This window comes from Spinacia oleracea, chromosome 3 (assembly GCF_020520425.1).
Source record: "Spinacia oleracea cultivar Varoflay chromosome 3, BTI_SOV_V1, whole genome shotgun sequence".
Lineage (NCBI taxonomy): Eukaryota > Viridiplantae > Streptophyta > Magnoliopsida > Caryophyllales > Amaranthaceae > Spinacia > Spinacia oleracea.
This window is the reverse complement of record NC_079489.1, coordinates 116,151,998-116,174,087: the sequence shown is the minus strand read 5'-3', so window position 1 is coordinate 116,174,087 and position 22,090 is coordinate 116,151,998. Positions and strand designations below refer to the sequence as shown.

The 22,090-nt window shown below is 39.3% G+C and overlaps 2 protein-coding genes across 2 annotated transcripts; both read left to right on the top strand.

The window, feature by feature from the left end:
- Nucleotides 1-6,343: 6,343 nt before the first annotated feature.
- Nucleotides 6,344-7,281, top strand: LOC130470004 (uncharacterized). Its single transcript, XM_056839557.1, has 2 exons — nucleotides 6,344-7,203; nucleotides 7,275-7,281. The coding sequence occupies exons 1-2, from the start codon at nucleotides 6,344-6,346 to the stop codon at nucleotides 7,279-7,281; spliced, it is 867 nt and encodes a 288-aa protein (XP_056695535.1).
- Nucleotides 7,282-15,098: 7,817 nt separating this feature from the next.
- On the top strand, nucleotides 15,099-16,649 carry LOC110778070 (uncharacterized). Its single transcript, XM_021982631.2, has one exon. It carries the CDS (start codon nucleotides 15,099-15,101, stop codon nucleotides 16,647-16,649), a length of 1,551 nt encoding a protein of 516 aa, XP_021838323.1.
- Nucleotides 16,650-22,090: the final 5,441 nt, after the last annotated feature.

Sequence of the window (22,090 nt, the reverse complement as noted above, 5' to 3'; positions counted from 1 at the left end):
GAAAGAATTCCCAAGAAATCAGTAACGAATTGGTGGAATTAAAATAAAATAAAGTGCACAACGGCATGAATTGTTTATACATAGCGCCCAAGGCGCAAACAAACCAAATCAAATAAATGCCAAAAGGCACCAAAGTTATTATAAACGCCCACGGCGTCATTCAAACCAACTACGAGAAAAGCCGCTCAAGGATGAGGGGCAATAGAACTCCCGTCCTGGACGTCTTGGCCTTCAGGGGAGTTCACCTCGTCTTCCTCTACGTCCTCCTCCCCGTCATTGACGAACTCAGGGGGATCTAAGCCTAGGCGTCTAGCCGCTGAGACGGCTATCTGGTGGGAGATACGACGTTTGAACCAGGAAAAGACCTTCCCGTCCATAGACTGATCCCACGCCTTTTGGGCACTCTCCAAGATGGACTCCTTGCCCAACTTGAAAGAGCTTGCAGCCTCCTTGCGCACGGCCTCAATCTTTCCCTGCATGGCCTTGAGCTGACCTTCAAGAACGTTCACCTTGGAAGAGAAATTAGTCACCCGCTCCGAGACGGAAGAGTACTCCTTTTTCAGCACGACAAGCCGCCCCTCATGCTCCAGCAACTTCTCTTCATACTTCTCGGCGTCCTCCTCAGCCTTCTTCAGAGCTTCCGTCTTGGATTTGATCTTCTTGTCCGCGTCCAAGTTGATCAATCTGGCAGTCTTCTCAGCATATTGCTCATGATTCTCGATCTGGTCCTTGTGCTTGAGCATCTCATTATGCATATCAAAGCGATAGTTCCTACTCTCGGCACAAGGAATGAAAAGCTGCCAAAGACAACATAGAATTAAAAATAACGTACATATATAATCATAACTGCAGAGATCCAGGAGTAAGTGTCTCACATCAAGGACGAAGGACTGAATGGACCCAAAGAATCCCAAGTCAATCCCGGGGAGTGAACTCACATATTCCTCAAGGATGGCCGCATACACGTCCGCAAGGATCTTATCCTTTGCCTCTGAGCTAAAACCGGCAGAAGGGGGGATGCTCGCTACCTCGGCCCGCCGCATCCGCTTGAACATCTCAACTGAACCAAACGCCAAGATTATCAAACATCGTGCAAATCCCAACTTGACACGACAGATTTAAAGTACAGAAACACTAACCAATTGGCGACGCTGTAGGAGAAGTAGAGGCATTATCAGTAAAAGGAGCCTTAGCTTCCTTGCCTTTACCCTTTTCCTCCTTGGACGAGGTGTTGGCGTCAGCTGCCTCAGTCTGTTCGACTGCTACTTCGTCAGCAGCTGCTCCGGCAGCACAATCCCTTTCGGTGTCCACCTGGGAAGGAACCTCCTTTTGCTCAGGAGGAGGAATGAACGTCTGGGTAGGAAGAACCTCCCCCTCAGCTAGGGGAACGGACGGTTTTGGTACCGACGGCTTTGTGGCAGCATCGGCCGTACCCATCTTCTTAAAGAAGGGCCGTTTTGGCTTAGGAGCCTCCGTCGAAGATTGGTGAACTGGCCGATATGGGGAAGCCAAGCATTAGGCACCCAGGCATGGCTCTTTGACGACAACCGATACATCTCAGCCTGGAACAAGGGCTTCACTAGTCCCCACTCTCTGGACGAGAGGCGAGGGTAGGCGTTAGCTTTAGACAAATAGCGGGGCCGACGGTTCTACCTAGAAAGACGTCTAGAAAGAGAGAGGTCTTCCATTCGAACAATAGACCACTTCTTCCTCCACCAAACCCAACTAGAACTCTTACCCACCACCGTCTTATATCCCCGACGGCTGTAAAGGGTGAACCACCACTGGGGAGAACGAGAAGAAGGGGCAATGACTACGAGACGAAGGAAAGCAGGAAAGGAAGGGGTTACGCCGCTCAAAGCACACTTGGCAATAAAACCAAAAACGTTTGCTCAGGAGTTAGGCGTCAATTGAGCAAGGCCAGTGTCATACCCCTCCAAAACGCCCATCACAAAGGGGTGCAAAGGAAATCTAAGACCCAACCTAAAGGCAGCAGTATAAACAGCTACCTCTCCCTGGGAGAGTTAGTCCACGGAGTCATGGGGTCGAGGGATCCTAAGACTAAAACTGTAATAACCCGTATTTATTATCATTACCACTAAGTAGTACCTTACAATAATATCCTACTTTGTCAACTAAAATATTTATAAAATGTGTTTTTCTATAGATAACAATAAGTAGTTATCATTTGATTATTTTAATATTTATAAAACGTGTTTTACTAAAGATAATAATAAGTAGTTATGATTTGGTTATTTTGATAAACTATTTGATAAACTTATGAGGATTTAAATTAGATTGGAAATATCCTTACCCCACTATCTAGCTTATTACGGCAAAATCTCCAACTAATTATAGTTGATCTAGGCTCAAGCTTATCCCACCCTTATCTTGTGTTGTTTACATAACTAACCCTCAAGATTGCACAATCAAATACGATCAGCTTCTTATGATCTTATCACCTCTACCCTCAACCAAAAGAATCGTATCAAACTAAACTCACCTTATCATTTTCCATTGCAGACTTATTCAAACCAATAAAAGATAAGGGTTATCACTTCATAAATTTCAAGCTAAATAATAGCAGCTCATCCTTTGTAAACCCTTGGATTTCACTACTTATAAATACACCCTCTATTTCCCACCTACAAGCTTTGCAACCCTAAATACTTATTCAAGTTCCATTTGAGACCACCGTACAAAGAAAACAAAACCAAGAGTCGAACGTCGAAGTAACTCTCATCAACTTTCGGCACAACCGAATCACCATCAAACTATATCAAAAACCACCACGAAAAACACCGGTTCATAGTCCCCACGACTCTCTTCGTAACCGGCCTTTCCCCTCTAATAACCGTTGATAAACAGAGGTACGGTAATCAACCAAAGTTGACCTATCGTTCATATATATATATATATGTATGTCGCATTTCATAGTCTGACTTAACTAGATGTTTATAATTTGGCGGCATTACCATTTTCTTAGCCATGAACAAATTCCACGTGTATATATGGGAAACAAAATACAATGATCTCTCTTATCCTATTATTGTTCTTTTAAAAGCACTAATATTTTGGTAAACATATCTCTTAAAATAAATATGAGTATTAGTATTGACACTATTGCTTGTGTCGTTTTCTTCTTAAAAATCCTCTTTAAACCTAGAGAACAATTACTATAATATACACAGTATGAATTATTATGTTAGCAGATACATACTATACGGTATGTGACGCTAATATTGATAATATACGAAAGTTTAGTGCACTAGAAATCCTAGATAGATAGTTACTAATATACGATGTATACATGTTTGTAGAGTCCGTAGAGCGGGAAGATCTCTAATAGTGTTCGTGTGTTTGATTTGTGAAGCTAAGCTTAATAAGGTAAGTTACTATGTTCACCGTTTCGTTAAACCGTGTAAGAAAATATGGTTTTGATGTGCCTTACGTGTGTTATGATTGTACGACATGTTTTGGAAAGTAACTTTGACCATGCCTTATTTAGATTCTTTACACTTCGTATATATGTCCTTCCATGAATCATAGCCATGTTTAATTTTGTTGGTTTTAGTTGGATAAACAATGGAAGTAACCAAGATAACTAGTATATATGGTTTACTCGTGTTTATGGGCTTATTCGATATAAATCATGATGATGAGATAGTTGGTGGAGTTGACAGTTGGTTAATAGCAAAATTCCTTTGGCTCTAATAATGTAAGGGAAGTCTGATGAAAATAGTTTCGCATAAATGTCGAAATAAATACGTAAATGAGCTGCTTATATATATATATATACATATATATATGATATGGGTATGTGTGTATGGGTGTCTGATCACGCCGGGACTAATTAAAAAGTAACTACGTAAAGTGGAATACACTTGGTTGGTAAGACATCTTAGGCAGGATCTCCTAAGGTGATGAACATATTGGTGGTACGACACAACGTGTCTTAATATTTTAGTCGGAGCTAACTAGCACGACCTAGGCTTATTCTACTCCTTTGAGTTAAAAACACTCACTGGGGGGTGTGCACACTTAAGGACTAAGACCTATTTTGGTGGTTACACCCATTAGGGTGGTAGTCTCGAACTACAATTATGGTGGAATTATCTTGTTCTCTTACCTCTAAGTAATTAATTAACTGTTAATTATGGACTGAGTGCGTGTGCTTGTTACGTGCTAGTTGTGCATGAAATGTTTTAAGATAAAATGTTTTCCAAAGTAAGAAAAAGGTTTTCGAAAATTGTTTTACAGGGTGAAGTAGTACTTACTCAATTTCCACTGATTTGTGGTTTCTTTTCTGTATATGTTATTTTCAATTTACAGGTATGCATGGCACATCATGAGCGACCGTTTCACCACATTAGTAGCAAGTTATTAGTAACGTAGATCAACTAAAGACAATCAGTTGGGTTTTATTTAATTCAGTTTCTAACGACATTTTTGGGTAGTTGGTTTAAGTTATCTAATTGTGACAATGTTGGTTTAATTATAAAGGTTGGATTATTGATAGATAACATAGCCTTACATTTGGGTTGTAGCCTAAATGTGGCGGTAATACCCTTAATTCATTATTTTATGCTTCCGCTATAAGTCTTAAACAGGTATGGAAATTGGGGGTGTTACAAATTGGTATGCAGAGCAATAGGTTTTAGGACTAAATTGGTTAATGTTAAATAAATATTAGGATCTTCAAATGAATTAATTAGGAATTAAAACTTGAAAAAGCCGTTAGTGAGGTTGAGCGACGTTTATCATGCTTTTATGTGCTATCTATTTTTATATTTTAGTATGTGTTTACACGTTAGTATTTTGTGCTGTAGATGAGTCTTACCTTTTTGCCTAATTACGAGAACATACTCGAAGAGTTTGATGCTTGGGTACAAGGAGAAGATGTATGGGTAAAATACATAGAAGATTTATATGGTGTTACACTTGTTAAACACGAGGTATATGAAGGAATTAAAATAGAGCCTATGTCCCCTTCTGCATCTACAAGAAACCAAGAAGAGGACTTAGGGATAAAGGATATGCCACTACCAGATCTGTCTAGCATAACTGGATGTTTTTGCGCTTTCTGTTCCGGGGAAAAGATTGATATTATGTGGAGCGACAATACGGAAGTCCTCAGTAAATGCCCTATTTTTGGAGATGAAGTTAAATGAATTTTTGTTTAGGAATTATTTTGAGTTATGTTAAATAACCATGAGTCGAATTATAGTTTGGAGTGTTGAACATATACCTACTCGAAAATAAAATTTCAAATGATGGTTGTTACTGATGATAAATTTGGATACATCTGTATGAATTTTTCTATTTTGATTTATAATTGATTATTATATGTTTAGAATTCTAATAATGGGATAAAGGGGGTAAGTGATTAGTTTTTATTTTATTGTGATAGATGGAGGACCACCCAATGTACCCCTACAACCTAAGGATGGGACAACATGAGGACATACCTCCCTATGTAGAAAGAGTAAAAGAATGTTGTGAAGAATGGGGAGATCTCCTAGGAGACCTGAACAACTATGACACACACGCTAGAATAATAGACGTCCTACTCAAAACCATACCACGTTATGAGCCTTGGATCCCAATTATGGAAATGTATGATGATGTTCTCACAGAAGAAGGGGAGATTCACCCAACCAAATACAGATATGAGGGTCAATGGTTCCTTACCATTGAGTATGTCTCAACGAGGTTGATGGAGGCTTGGTCAAAATGGGAACCTGAAGATGAGATGGGGGAGGTAATCGATGCGGAACCACTCGCGTTAGAGAATGAAGGAATGGGAGGTGAGAGAGATGAAGTGGAAGATGATATGCGAGTGAACCTCCCAATAGAAGAAGACCCAATAGAAGAAGACCCTGAAGAAGAAGACCCTGAAGAAGAAGACCCCGAGGAAGAAGATCCCGAAGAAGAGTTTGATGAGTGAAATTTTGAAAAGACTTAGTAGTGGGGCTATGTGGCCACTCATGGAATAGAAGTAGTCATAGGAATAGTTTATTTTGACCAAGGGTACATTTTAATTTATTAGTTTTTTTTTTTTTTTTTTTTTTTTTTTTTTGTTGCTTGTTTAGTTAAGTTTTCTTTCATTAATGGACAAACCCTATTGGGATATTCAATGTCAATTGATTATATTATTGAAATGATAAAGAGAATTATTATTAGTTTTATGTGTTGGATATTTTCTTGAATTACATGAGGTGGAAATCTTTGTAAATTTTGTCTGGTGGAAATTGTCTGTGATTAAATTGTCTGAATGTACACGTAAACTAGAAGAGAAAAGTAATTAATTGAGGAATACATCAATCCTTTGATGCAGATAACCATGTCAGGAAGAAACAATTGTCCTCCCACTAATGCTGAGTTGGCTGCACGACTTCAGCAACTCACAGAACTGACCCAAACCTTAGGAGCTGCTTTGTTGAACAACAACAACAACAACAATGGAAACAACAATCCTGACTATGCTAAGAAAGTTGCCAGTAGAAACCCACCTTACTTCCAAGGTGAAGAGGACCCTAGTATCCTAGAAAACTGGATCCGTGAATTTGATAAACTGTTTGAGGCTATAGGGTGCCCTGAGGAAGAGAGAATCCCTTCTGCAACCTATTATCTTAAGGCAGAAGCTGATATTTGGTGGTCCACCTCCCGAGATGACCTAGTTGCTGGACATGGATTTAACTGGGAGGCGTTTAAGGATGCTATGAGGGATAGGTTTTACCCTGAACATGTCAAAATGCAGAAATTCGATGAGTTTGCTAACCTTAGGCAGAGAAACATGTCTGTCCAGGAATATCATTCCAAGTTCCTAGAGCTAGCTAGGTTTGCACCTACCATGGTCCCTGATGAGAGAGCTAAGGCAAACAAATTCATTCGAGGTTTGAACTTTGACACCCAGAAGGTTGTGATTGTTTTGAGATGCCAAACCTTGCAAGAAGCTTATGTTAGCGCAGCGAGTCACTACAGAGTTGAGAAGCTAGAGGAGGAAATCAAGTCTAGGGGTAAGAGAAAGGAGGGAGATTCGAGGAACAACAATCAGAATGGGGGAAATTCTGGAGGCTATGGGGATAAAAGGGCTAGGTATAACAATGGTGATCAGGGTTCGGGTAGAGGATACCATGGAAATAACAACAATTATCGAGGAAACAATGGAGGGAAACCCCAAAACCAAGGGCAGAACCAGAAGTATGGGAATGGGAACGGAAAAAGAAATGAGAGACACTACTATTGCAAGCAGTGTAGTAAGGACCACCCAGGAGTTGATTGTAAGGGAAATGCTGTGCAGTGCTTTGGTTGCAAGAAGATGGGACATCGTGAGTTCGAGTGTTATGCTAAGCAAAATGGTGGTCAGCACCAACAAGGGAGGCAGAACAATTTCAGGAACAACAACAACCAAGGGAACCCTTCAGGGAGCCAATCTGCTCAAAATGGCCCTAACAAGACCTTGTCTACCCCGAATAGCAGCAATGGGAATGTGAATGGTGGTAACAAGGGGAGGATATTTGTGATGAACCAAACTCAGGCTAATGGAGAGGCTAATGTGGTGACTGGTACTTTTCTTATAAACTCTATTCCTGCATATGTACTTTTTGATTCTGGAGCTTCACATTCATTCATATCATCTTCCCTAGTTAAGAAGTTAGGTCTAGAACCTTCTTCTCATATTTCTGCTCAAATTTCTATTCCAACTGGGGAGGTAGTGTCATGTAGAAAACTTTACAAGGATGTTTCAATAAACATTAGCGGGACTATACTACCAGGAGACCTTATAGAGTTCAATCTTGATGATTTGGATGTCATATTGGGAATGGATTGGTTGGGAAAATATAGGGCCCGGATAGAGTGTCATGATCAAAAGGTTGTTCTGAAAGGTCCAAATGGGAATAGAATATCCTACCAGGGCATTGTAACCAAACCTGGGGTGAAGATCATATCAGCCTTAGCTATGCATAAGTACCTTAGAAAAGGACAAGAAGCCTACCTGTGTCAGATTCAAGATTTGGGGAGAGAAGATAGTGAATTAAGTGATATTCTTGTTGTTAAGGAGTTTCCTGATGTATTTCCTGAAGATATCCCAGATATGCCCCCGGATAGAGAGGTTGAGTTCACCATAGAGTTGATTCCAGGAACTGCACCAATTTCTAAAGCACCTTATCGTATGGCCCCTGCTGAGATGAAGGAATTGAAGGATCAGATAGAAGATTTATTGAATAAGGGATATATTAGGCCAAGCGTGTCACCATGGGGAGCCCCTGTGCTCTTCGTGAAGAAGAAGGATGGAAGCCTGAGGTTATGTATAGATTATAGGGAGCTAAATCAAGTCACAATCAAAAACAAGTATCCATTGCCTCGTATAGATGACCTTTTTGACCAGTTGAAGGGTGCTGGAACCTTCTCTAAGATTGACTTGAGATCTGGATACCATCAGTTAAAAATTGCGGAAAAAGACGTAGCAAAGACTGCTTTTAGAACAAGGTATGGCCATTACGAGTTCACAGTTATGCCATTTGGGTTAACCAATGCCCCAGCCGTTTTTATGGACCTCATGAATCGTGTATTTAGACCCTACCTTGATCAATTTGTGGTAGTATTCATTGATGATATTTTGATATACTCTAAGACCCCTGAGGATCATGAACAACACCTGCGTGTGATTTTGGAGACTTTGAGAGAGAGAAGATTGTACGGAAAACTATCTAAGTGTGAATTCTGGAAGAAGGAAGTAGCTTTCTTAGGTCATATCATATCAAAAGAAGGAGTTTCTGTAGACCCCTCAAAGGTTCAAGCTGTAATGAGTTGGCCTAAACCTACCAATGTGACTGAGATTCGTAGCTTTTTGGGTTTAGCTGGTTATTACCGTAGGTTTGTGAAAGACTTTTCGAGAATTGCGAGACCCCTTACCAACCTTATGAAGAAAACTGTGAAGTTTCAATGGGATGATAAATGTGAAGAATCTTTTCAAGAGTTGAAAACAAGGTTAACCACAGCCCCGGTGCTGACATTGCCATCTGGAGATGAAGGATTTGATGTTTATAGTGATGCTTCAAAGAAAGGTTTAGGGTGTGTTCTTATGCAAAATGGTAAAGTTGTGGCTTATGCTTCTAGACAATTGAAACCGTTTGAGGAAAATTACCCTACTCATGACCTGGAGTTAGCTGCAGTCGTTTTTGCACTCAAGATATGGAGACACTATTTGTATGGGGTAACCTGCAAGATATTCACAGACCATAAAAGCCTTAAGTATATTTTCACACAGAAGGAGCTGAATATGAGGCAAAGGAGATGGCTAGAACTTATCAAAGATTATGACCTTGAGATACAATACCATGAGGGAAAAGCCAATGTAGTGGCGGATGCGTTGAGCAGGAAATCCAGTCATTCATTCAATTCTATGTGGGTACTCCCGGATAAGTTGTGTGAAGAATTCTAGAGGTTGAACTTGGAGGTTAAGGAGTATGGAGAGGTGGAATCTGAAATAAAACTTTATTCTATGACTATTACCCCTACCATATTTGAGAAGATTAGAAGTGGTCAACCTGATGATGTCAAGCTAAAAAGGGTGATATCTAAAATGGAGAACGGTGAAATAGGACCTTTTAAGATGCATGATGATGGTAGCATTCGCTATGAGGGTCGGTGGTGTGTTCCAATGAAGTGTGACGAAATAAAGAACCAGTTGATGAAAGAAGGACACTTCACGCCCTATTCGGTACACCCCGGAGGCGACAAGCTTTATAAGGATCTCAAGCAACACTTCTGGTGGCCTGGAATGAAGAGGGAAGTCGCTGAATTTGTCTCTAGATGTATGACATGCCAGAAGGTAAAAGCTGAGAGAAGCAAACCTAAGGGATTACTTCAGCCATTAGATGTTCCAAAATGGAAGTGGGATTCGATATCTATGGATTTTGTGACTGCCTTACCTCTGACTAAAACCGGAAAGAACACTATTTGGGTCGTAGTAGATCGTTTGACCAAGACTGCTAGGTTCATTCCAATGAAAGATACATGGTCGATGGAGCAAATGGCAGCTGCGTATGTAAAGAATATTGTGAAGCACCATGGTGTACCTGAAAGCATTGTTTCTGATAGAGATGCAAGATTTCTTTCGAATTTTTGGGAGAAAGTACATTTGGCATTTGGAACGCAATTGAAGTATAGTACTGCATTTCACCCAGCAACAGACGGTCAGACTGAGAGAACCATTCAGACCTTAGAAGACATGCTTAGAGCCTGCGCCATCGATTTTAAAGGTTCGTGGGAAGAGCAATTGGACTTAGTAGAATTTTCCTATAATAATAGCCACCATGCAAGTATAGGAATGGCTCCTTATGAAGCTCTCTATGGAAGAAAATGTAAAAGCCCGTTATGTTGGAGTGATATGACTGACCAAGTGGTGCTAGGCCCTGAGTATTTGCATGACACAGTTGAGAAAGTACGAATTATTCAAGAGAGGATGAAAGCGGCACAAGATAGACAGAAATCATATGCTGATCAGGATCGTCGCCAAGCTGTCTTTGAAGTAGGAGAAAAGGTGTTGTTGAAAGTTTCACCAACCAAAGGTGTTATGAGATTTGGTAAAAAGGGAAAACTTAGCCCGAGGTATATTGGCCCCTATGAAGTGTTAGAAAGAGTTGGAGAAGTTGCTTATAGACTCGTCATGCCAATCGAGTTGTCTAAGGTGCATGACGTTTTTCACATTTCACAACTCAAAAAGTATATCCATGACCCGTCGCATGTGATTGAGCCAGAAATAGTAGAATTGGACGAGACTTTGACTTATGAGGAGAAACCCATAAAAATATTAGATGAGAAAGTGAGAAAAACAAGAAACAAGGAGGTGAAAATAGTAAAGGTCTTATGGTCGAACCATCAAACCGAAGAAGCTACTTGAGAAGCAGAAGATACCATGAGACAGAAATACCCTGAATTGTTTGACCAGGTATTTATTAGAGTTACGGGGACGTAACTTCCTTTAAGGAGAGTGGATTTTAATACTCTAGTTTCTCACCCTTTTAAATAAATAATGCACTATTTTATCTGGCATATAATGATATTAGTTTAAGTTCAATAAGATTCAAGATTCGAGGACGAATCTTTCCTTAAGGAGGGTAGATTGTAATAACCCGTATTTATTATCATTACCACTAAGTAGTACCTTACAATAATATCCTACTTTGTCAACTAAAATATTTATAAAATGTGTTTTACTATAGATAACAATAAGTAGTTATCATTTGATTATTTTAATATTTATAAAACGTGTTTTACTAAAGATAATAATAAGTAGTTATGATTTGGTTATTTTGATAAACTATTTGATAAACTTATGAGGATTTAAATTAGATTGGAAATATCCTTACCCCACTATCTAGCTTATTACGGAAAAATCTCCAACTAATTATAGTTGATCTAGGCTCAAGCTTATCCCACCCTTATCTTGTGTTGTTTACATAACTAACCCTCAAGATTGCACAATCAAATACGATCAGCTTCTTATGATCTTATCACCTCTACCCTCAACCAAAAGAATCGTATCAAACTAAACTCACCTTATCATTTTCCATTGCAGACTTATTCAAACCAATAAAAGATAAGGGTTATCACTTCATAAATTTCAAGCTAAATAATAGCAGCTCATCCTTTGTAAACCCTTGGATTTCACTACTTATAAATACACCCTCTATTTCCCACCTACAAGCTTTGCAACCCTAAATACTTATTCAAGTTCCATTTGAGACCACCGTACAAAGAAAACAAAACCAAGAGTCGAACGTCGAAGTAACTCTCATCAACTTTCGGCACAACCGAATCACCATCAAACTATATCAAAAACCACCACGAAAAACACCGGTTCATAGTCCCCACGACTCTCTTCGTAACCGGCCTTTCCCCTCTAATAACCGTTGATAAACAGAGGTACGGTAATCAACCAAAGTTGACCTATCGTTCATATATATATATATGTATGTCGCATTTCATAGTCTGACTTAACTAGATGTTTATAATTTGGCGGCATTACCATTTTCTTAGCCATGAACAAATTCCACGTGTATATATGGGAAACAAAATACAATGATCTCTCTTATCCTATTATTGTTCTTTTAAAAGCACTAATATTTTGGTAAACATATCTCTTAAAATAAATATGAGTATTAGTATTGACACTATTGCTTGTGTCGTTTTCTTCTTAAAAATCCTCTTTAAACCTAGAGAACAATTACTATAATATACACAGTATGAATTATTATGTTAGCAGATACATACTATACGGTATGTGACGCTAATATTGATAATATACGAAAGTTTAGTGCACTAGAAATCCTAGATAGATAGTTACTAATATACGATGTATACATGTTTGTAGAGTCCGTAGAGCGGGAAGATCTCTAATAGTGTTCGTGTGTTTGATTTGTGAAGCTAAGCTTAATAAGGTAAGTTACTATGTTCACCGTTTCGTTAAACCGTGTAAGAAAATATGGTTTTGATGTGCCTTACGTGTGTTATGATTGTACGACATGTTTTGGAAAGTAACTTTGACCATGCCTTATTTAGATTCTTTACACTTCGTATATATGTCCTTCCATGAATCATAGCCATGTTTAATTTTGTTGGTTTTAGTTGGATAAACAATGGAAGTAACCAAGATAACTAGTATATATGGTTTACTCGTGTTTATGGGCTTATTCGATATAAATCATGATGATGAGATAGTTGGTGGAGTTGACAGTTGGTTAATAGCAAAATTCCTTTGGCTCTAATAATGTAAGGGAAGTCTGATGAAAATAGTTTCGCATAAATGTCGAAATAAATACGTAAATGAGCTGCTTATATATATATATATACATATATATATGATATGGGTATGTGTGTATGGGTGTCTGATCACGCCGGGACTAATTAAAAAGTAACTACGTAAAGTGGAATACACTTGGTTGGTAAGACATCTTAGGCAGGATCTCCTAAGGTGATGAACATATTGGTGGTACGACACAACGTGTCTTAATATTTTAGTCGGAGCTAACTAGCACGACCTAGGCTTATTCTACTCCTTTGAGTTAAAAACACTCACCGGGGGGTGTGCACACTTAAGGACTAAGACCTATTTTGGTGGTTACACCCATTAGGGTGGTAGTCTCGAACTACAATTATGGTGGAATTATCTTGTTCTCTTACCTCTAAGTAATTAATTAACTGTTAATTATGGACTGAGTGCGTGTGCTTGTTACGTGCTAGTTGTGCATGAAATGTTTTAAGATAAAATGTTTTCCAAAGTAAGAAAAAGGTTTTCGAAAATTGTTTTACAGGGTGAAGTAGTACTTACTCAATTTCCACTGATTTGTGGTTTCTTTTCTGTATATGTTATTTTCAATTTACAGGTATGCATGGCACATCATGAGCGACCGTTTCACCACATTAGTAGCAAGTTATTAGTAACGTAGATCAACTAAAGACAATCAGTTGGGTTTTATTTAATTCAGTTTGTAACGACATTTTTGGGTAGTTGGTTTAAGTTATCTAATTGTGACAATGTTGGTTTAATTATAAAGGTTGGATTATTGATAGATAACATAGCCTTACATTTGGGTTGTAGCCTAAATGTGGCGGTAATACCCTTAATTCATTATTTTATGCTTCCGCTATAAGTCTTAAATAGGTATGGAAATTGGGGGTGTTACAAAAACTTGGGGGCAGAAGCAGAAAACGCTCAAAGTCACGTCCCTGCTCCCTCAAGTACCTCAGCCATTTCATGCTGGGAAAGATATTTGACGGAAATAGATTGACGTCCTCCTTCCCCCGGACCATAGGAGGAAGGTTTTTTGCAAACTCCTCGTCTGAAGAGCTAGAGGAGTCATCTTCAAAATCCTCGCGTGGAACGCGGGGACGGCAAGCCACATTCTTCCTTCTTCTAGGAGAATGTGCCGTTCTTATGGCCCCGTCTCCTGTATTACGGGAGGAACGGACTCCACTCCTACTTCCTTGGGACGGTTCGAAAAAGGAACCCTATCATCCCCCTCTCGCGGTGCAGCCCATGCACGCACGTTGGCTGTTTGTCTAATTCGAGCCATGCCGTCCTGCATAAGGGACAGGACGTCTGACTTTAGCAAAAGAATGAAAGAGATGGGCGTCATAACCCCCAAGACGCCTCCACAGAACACTATAAACAATAAACAAGAGAGGTCCCACAAGCATACAAAAAACAAAGTTTTGATAGAGAACTTACCAGAAAATGATCAAACCAATGAGAAGTCTTGACAAATCCTCTTAACCCTCAAGAACACTGGACAACGAATCCAAGAACACTCAAGCGCAAGCACAAGCACAAGCAGATCATTGGCAGGACGAAATTTGCTTTCTCTCTCTAAAAAAATTGCTCTGAAGTAACAAAAGAAAAACGAAAGAGGAACTGAAGCTTTTAAAGGAAAATCTAAGCTCTGAAAAGCCCTCACACGTGGCGCTCCCTCCGATCAAGCAGCCTACCCCATAGGGACAAGGGGCATCCTCCTTGAGGGGCGAGTGATGTGGCCTAAAAGAATGCCACCTGACTGTACTATCAAAGCCCAGAAAAAAGACCCAAAAGCTTGCCTGCGGGCTTTTCTCAACTTCACAGGGCCAAGGCCCAAATGATTAAGAGGCCCACTTGGTCCAAACCAAGCCTCCAAAAACGTAGCAGGACACGTGTCTTGATCTTGCATAGCATAACACCCAATCATGCAGGACCAGTTCCCGAGAAACCCTAGCACTATAAATAGTGCAGATCCCTAGGCAAAAGGGATTCAATTCATTCCCACCTAATCCTAAACTCAAGCGTGGATAGTGACTAACTCAAGCGTGGATAGATCCCTAGGTAAAAGGGATTCAATTCATTCTTGAGAATAGTGACTAACTTTTTAAGTTTTTACTTTTCAGGTGAATGAGTGGTGGCACACCTAATCCTAAACTCAAGCGAATCAGAAAGTATATCGATTTTGTGAACAGCATAAGTCAAGAGAGATTAATCTACGCGTTTCAAATAGATCAACCAGAAGAGATAAAACCAGAGGAAGTTAAACCAACAGAAGATAGTCTAAAAGGAGCAAAAAATGGGTGAAAGAACCTTGAAGGAGATGGCAGCCCCAAATACGAGAGATGATCCTCTGTACATTGTGTTTCCAGAGCTGGACAAACCCCTCAAACTGAATTCAGGTTTCCTTAATCTTCTTCCCAAATATTATGGGAAATCAGGTGAGAATCCTCATCGACATTTAAAAGAGTTTAAGGTTGTTTGTTCTTCTATGAATCTTGAAGGAGTCGAACAGGATCATATTAGATTGCATGCTTTTCCTTTTTCTTTGCAAGATTTGGCTAAAGATTGGTTGTATGATCTTCCTGCTGGATCAATTACGACTTGGAATGTTATGGCATCAACTTTTCTAGGACAGTACTTTCCAGCAAGTCTAATTGGATCCATCAGGACGGAGATATGTGGCATTAGGAAGCATGATAATGAGTCCTTGTATGAGTATAAGGAACGTTTTAAGAGATTGTGTTCCTCATGTCCCCAACATCAGATTAGTGACCAACTATTAATTCAGTACTTTTATGAAGACCTATTGCCTAATGATAGGGGTATGATAGATGCTTCGAGTGGGGGGGCATTACTAGACAAAACACCAACCCAAGCTAGGGCTTTAATTTCTAATATGGCTCAAAACACCCAACAACATGGTACTAGAAATGATGTTAAAAGAGTAAATGGAGTTGATTTAAGTGGTATTCAGAATCAATTACAAGAAAATGCTCAACAAATTTCTACCTTAACTACTCTCGTGTCTAAAATTGTTGCTAGTAACGAGTCTAAAGCTAGAGTTTGTGGAATTTGCTATAATGAGTCTCATCCTACTGATAAATGTCCTGACTTGCAATCTGAAGATGTGAATGCTATAGATGGTTATTCTGGTCAAAGAAAATATGATCCTTACTCACAAACTTATAATGAAGGTTGGAAAGACCACCCTAATATAAGGTATGGAAATAGACCACAACTTCCACAATCTAATCAACCAAGGCAATATGGTCAACCAAATCACCCATCCCAATCTGATCCTTCACTAGAAGACTTAGTTAAGCAACTAACTAATCAAATAGGGCAAGTCCATAATCAGCGTATTGAGTATCAAAAGAAAACTGACACGCGCCTTCATCACATAGACACTCAAATAGGTCAGATTTGCACTTCTTTATGTAATCTTGAAACTCAATTATCAGGTAAACTTCCATCACAAACAATCCCTAATCCCAATGGTCATGTTAAAGCTATCACACTTAGGAGTGGTAAAGTGTTAACTGAACCTAAAATGAAAAGTCGTGAAGTTGAAAAAGAGATAGAAGTCAATCCTGAAGTTGGATCAGGGGAAAGAGTGGAAACTGAGGGTATTGTGAAGGACAATGAAAAAGAAAATGAAGGGAAGAGTAAAACTGAATCTGATTCTGTTGTTTCTCGTTTTAAAGAATTGCCTCCTTTCCCTTCTCGATTTTCCAAAGCTAAGAAAGAGAGTCTTGACAATGAAATGCTAGAAACTTTTAGGAAAATTGAAGTCAATATCCCCTTCTTGATGCAATTAAACAAGTACCTCGTTATGCAAAGTTTCTGATACGAGTTTAAAAACTCGTTGTATAAACAAGGATAGTTGATTAACAAGCTATACCTTTAACTCGTTGATCGTGAATGCAAGACCTATTGACTCACAATCAGTTCTTTGAATAGGAAACGCGTCCAAAACAAAGAAAAAGGCTGAATTATAAACTATAATTCGAAATGTAACAAACAAGTGTTTTAATCATTCAGTTGGTTGTTTATTCCAATCAAGAAGCTGACTATAAATAGCCATAAACCAACAGCTACAAGAGCTTTAAACGGCTAATTAAGAGCCATTTAAGAGCCTTCAAAACTGGCAGTTACAAGCTCTAAAGCCTCCTAATTCAGTCACTAAATTGGAGGTTACAAAGGCTTAAAACTCTCCTTACAAACAGCAATAATCAAAGCTAAGTAATGACTGAATTTAAATTGGGGATTTAAACAAATATCCCTTTATCAAACCGACTTTAACCAAAGCAATTAAAAATAATAAGTGCGTACAATCTGTTTAAACAAGCGGACCAATGTGATTAAATGGACCGGTTTGATTAACGTACCACCTTGATAATAAGGACCATATACCGAGCTCACTCAATCCAAGTCACCATGCACACAAAATGAGCCATTGATCCCAAATCAGTTTTTGTTCCAATTGCTAGCATAAGACTATCACTTTCATCCATAACCGTATCATCCCCTCCCCCTTTAAAAGGAATTGACCTCAATTCAGCAAGGCCATCATCATCAAGATAAGGTGAAAGATCACCTACATTGAAAGTAGCATGGACACCATAGTCTCCCGGAAGCTCAATCTTGTAAGCATTATCATTCACACGTGCAACCAGCTTGTAAGGACCTTCAGCCCTAGGCATAAGCTTGTTCTTGCGTTTGCTTGGAAAACGCTCTTTCCTTAAATAAACCCAAACCAAATCACCTTCTTCAAACAACCTCGGTTTGCGATTCTTATTTGATTTCTGTTTATAAGAGGCATTAATAGCTTCAATTCGCTCACGAACTTGTTGGTGCAGTTTCATCATAGACTTTAACTTAGCATCGGCATCCTTGTGAACCAACTCATCTTTTGGTAATGGAATTAAATCCAAGGGCAAGTATGGATTAATCCCATATACTACCTCAAATGGAGAATGACCAGTAGCATAAGTAGGAGACCGATTATAAGCAAATTCAGCGTGAGCAAGCTTGACATCCCAATCCTTTTGCGTTTTACTTACCAACCCTCTCAATAGCGTTCCCAAGGTTCGATTTGTCACCTCTGTTTGCCCATCAGTTTGAGGATGATGTGAAGTGCTAAACAACAACTTGGTTCCCACCTTTCTCCACAATGTATTCCAAAAGTAACTCAAGAACTTGGAATCTCGATCAGAAACAATAGTCTTTGGAATTCAATGCAAACGAACAATCTCCTTATAATACAAATCAGCCACATTACAAGCATCATCCGTTTTGTGACAAGCAACGAAGTGAGCCATTTTTGAAAATCAATCCACCACGACCATAATAGCATCCTTACCTCTTTGAGTACGAGGCAAAGCCACTATAAAATCCATGGATACATCTTCCCAAGGGCGAACTGGAACCGGCAAAGGTGAGTATAAACCGGGTTTGAAAGAACTCTTGGCCATATGACAAGTCACACATTTATTCACAATGTTCGTTACATCACCTAACATTTTAGGCCAAAAGAAATGTTCTCTCAAGATTTCCAAGGTCTTGGCTATGCCAAAGTGACCAGCCAATCCTCCACCATGAGCCTCACGCACTAGTAACTCACGAATTGAATGTTTAGGAATACAAAGGCGATTACCTTTGAAAAGAAACCCATCTTGCAACATGTACTCCCCATAAGCACCAACTGCACATTTCTCGAATGCAACTCCAAAATCACCATCATCATGATAATAATCTTTTAAGGTTTCAAACCCCAACAAACGAACATCAAGTGTAGCAAGCAAAGTGTACCTTCGTGATAATGCATCAGCCACCACATTGCTTTTACCATCTTTGTATTTCGAAGAAAAATGAAAGGATTGCAAGAACTCAACCCATTTAGCATGCCTTGGGCTCAATTTTTGTTGCCCATTAATATACTTCAAAGATTCATGATCAGAATGCAGAACAAAGTGGCTAGAACCCAAATAATGACTCCAATGATCCAAAGCTCTAACAATGGCATAGAACTCTTTATCATAAGTGCAATAATTCAAACGAGCACCCCCTAACTTTTCCGAAAAATAAGCTATGGGACGCTTACCTTGGATCAAAACAGCACCAATCCCCACTCCACTAGCATCACACTCGACCTCAAAAGGTTGAGAGAAATCTGGCAGCGCCAAAATAGGAGCAGCACACAAACGCTCTTTAATCACATCAAACGCCTTTTGAGCGTCCTCTCCCCATACAAAAGCACCTTTCTTCAAGCAACTAGTGATAGGACTAGTAATAGTACTGAAATCACGAATGAAACGTCTATAAAATGAAGCAAGACCATGAAATGAACGCACCTCACTTATAGTTTTAGGATTAGGCCACGATTTGATAGCCTCGATCTTGGACTGATCCACGGACACTCCATCTTTCGAAACCACATAGCCCAAGAATACAACATTGTCAACAAGGAATGAACACTTCTCTAGCTTCCCATAGAGTCTTTGAGCTCTAAGTGTTTCAAAAACATCCCTCAAATGAATCAGATGCTCCTCTTCGTTCCTACTATACACCAAGATGTCATCAAGATATACCACAACGAATCTGCCCAAAAATGATTTAAGCACTTCGTTCATTAGCCTCATAAACGTACTAGGAGCATTAGTGAGATCAAATGGCATGACGGTCCACTCATACAAACCATGTTTTGTCTTGAAAGCCGTTTTCCACTCATCTCCTTCACGCATCCTAATCTGATGATAACCACTTCGCAAATCAATTTTTGAGAACAACTTCGAACCATGGAGCTCATCTAACATATCATCAAGTCTCGGAATTGGAAAACGATACTTGATGGTAATGTTATTCATAGCCCTACTATCAACACACATTCGCCATGTTCCATCTTTCTTAGGCACAAGCAACACCGGAACAGCACATGGACTCAAGCTTTCTCTAACATAGCCTCGATTCACAAGTTCATCAATTTGCTTTTGTAATTCCTTTGTTTTTTCCGGATTGTAACGATAGGCAGCCTTATTAGGCAAAGAAGTTCCTGGAATAAGATCAATTTGATGTTCAATACCACGAATAGGGGGCAAACCTGGTGGTAATTCATCCGGAAATCATCCTTGAACTCAAACAGCAATTCGGCAATGGGACTGCCTTCTTTCCAATTTTGGCCTTCACTTGGACTCTCCTTAGCCACGAGCAAATACACCAACTCTCCATGATCAAGAGCTTGCTCAATTTCTCGTTCACTAGCCAACATGGTGAGATTCGGCTTTTTCTTTTGTTTCACACTCATGGATCGAACCGCTTGAGATGACATAGGCTTTAGCACAATTTTCTTGCCTTTGTCTCTCAATTCATACTCATTGCTTCTCCCTTTATGAATCACGTCCCTATCAAACTGCCAAGGATGACCCAACAAAATATGACAAGCATCCATAGGAATAACATCACAAAGAACTTCATCCACATACGAACCCATAGTCAAACCAACCCTTACTTGCTTCGACACTTTTACACTATTACCATCATCAAGCCAATGGAGTGCGTATGGCCTAGGATGGGCAGTAGTGATTAAGCCTAATTTTGACACCATTTCACTAGAAGCAGCATTGGTACAACTCCCCCCATCAACAATTACACTACACCACTTATCTTTCACTAGACATTTAGTATGAAACAACTGATCTCGTTGGTCTAGATCAGTAGGTGAAATTTGAGTTTATAGCGCTCTAAGAACCAGATTTGTGTCATAAATTGGAGCCTCATACCCTTCCTCTTCCTCCTCATCACCACTCTCATCAAACACAAATACGTCCCCCAACCTCTTTTCCTCTTCAAACAACTCCTCACAACATTCAACAGCTTTTCTCAAGGTCACTACTCGTTTATTTGGACACGCGTTTTGATAATGCCCAAACCCTTGACACTTAAAACAACGCACCTTGGACAGACTTGTTTCTTTGGCTGGGTTAGATAGTTTAGGGGCAGCTGTAGAATTACTTGAATCTACGGTACTAGGTGATGTGTTTGGTTTCAAGCTAGGTTCGGATTTAGCCCAAGACTTGGCTTTACCATCCATACTAGACCCTCCCCCATATTTTGCATTTTCCAATTTTAAACAAAGTCCACAAAGAGTGTCAAAATCAGAATATGGATAAAGGTCTACGGTATTGGCAATATTATAATTTAGACCCCTTAAAATTCTGGACAGTTTATGTTCCTCAATTTCCTCAATTTCTCCCATTAAGGACAACTTTTCAAACTCATCAATATATTCAGCCACACTCATTTTTCCTTGCCTCAATTCGGCAATTTTACGATAAGTTGTTATTCTATGAGTTGTTGGCACATACCTTTTACGTAGCTTACGTTTCAAAGACTCCCAAGAGGTAATTTTCTCCTTCCCTTCACGTATTCTCTTGGATTTCAGTCCCTCGAACCACAATGAAGCCCCTCGTCCTAGCTTCAATATGGCATATTTGCAATGCTTCTCATCATCAATGTCCTTGAAATCGAACATTCTCTCTATTTTGCGCTCCCACTCCAAATAGGCTTCCGGATCTGTTCCACCAACAAATTCAGGAAGTTCGGTGACTTTGAATTCATCCATAGCCCGTAGATCACGCCTAGGAGGCCTACGATACCCCCCATCTCTAACGTTCTTCAAGGCTTCTTGGAGATGTTGTAGAAAGTCAGGATCATCAAAATCCATATTTCAGTTTGTAAGAATTACGAACAGCAGCTCTTTTTTTTTTTTTTTCCTTTTTTTTTTTTTTGGGCGGATCACACAAACAGCAGCTCTGATACCACTAATGATACGAGTTTAAAAACTCGTTGTATAAACAAGAATAGTTGATTAACAAGCTAGACCTTTAACTCGTTGATCGTGAATGCAAGACAAGACCTATTGACTCACAATCAGTTCTTTGAATAGGAAACGCGTCCAAAACAAAGAAAAAGGCTGAATTATAAACTATAATTCGAAATGTAACAAACAAGTGTTTTAATCATTCAGTTGGTTGTTTATTCCAATCAAGAAGCTGGCTATAAATAGCCAAAAACCAACAGCTACAAGAGCTTTAAACGGCTAATTAAGAGCCTTCAAAACTGGCAGTTACAAGCTCTAAAGCCTCCTAATTCAGTCACTAAATTGGAGGTTACAAAGGCTTAAAACTCTCCTTACAAACAGCAATAATCAAAGCTAAGTAATGACTGAATTTAAATTGGGGATTTAAAAAAATATCCCTTTATTAAACCGACTTTAACCAAAGCAATTAA

Excerpts from the sequence above, each read along its gene's own strand:
- LOC130470004 (XM_056839557.1), top strand. The coding sequence starts at position 6,344 with ATGTCAGGAAGAAACAATTGTCCTCCCACTAATGCTGAGTTGGCTGCA.
- LOC110778070 (XM_021982631.2), top strand. The coding sequence starts at position 15,099 with ATGGGTGAAAGAACCTTGAAGGAGATGGCAGCCCCAAATACGAGAGAT.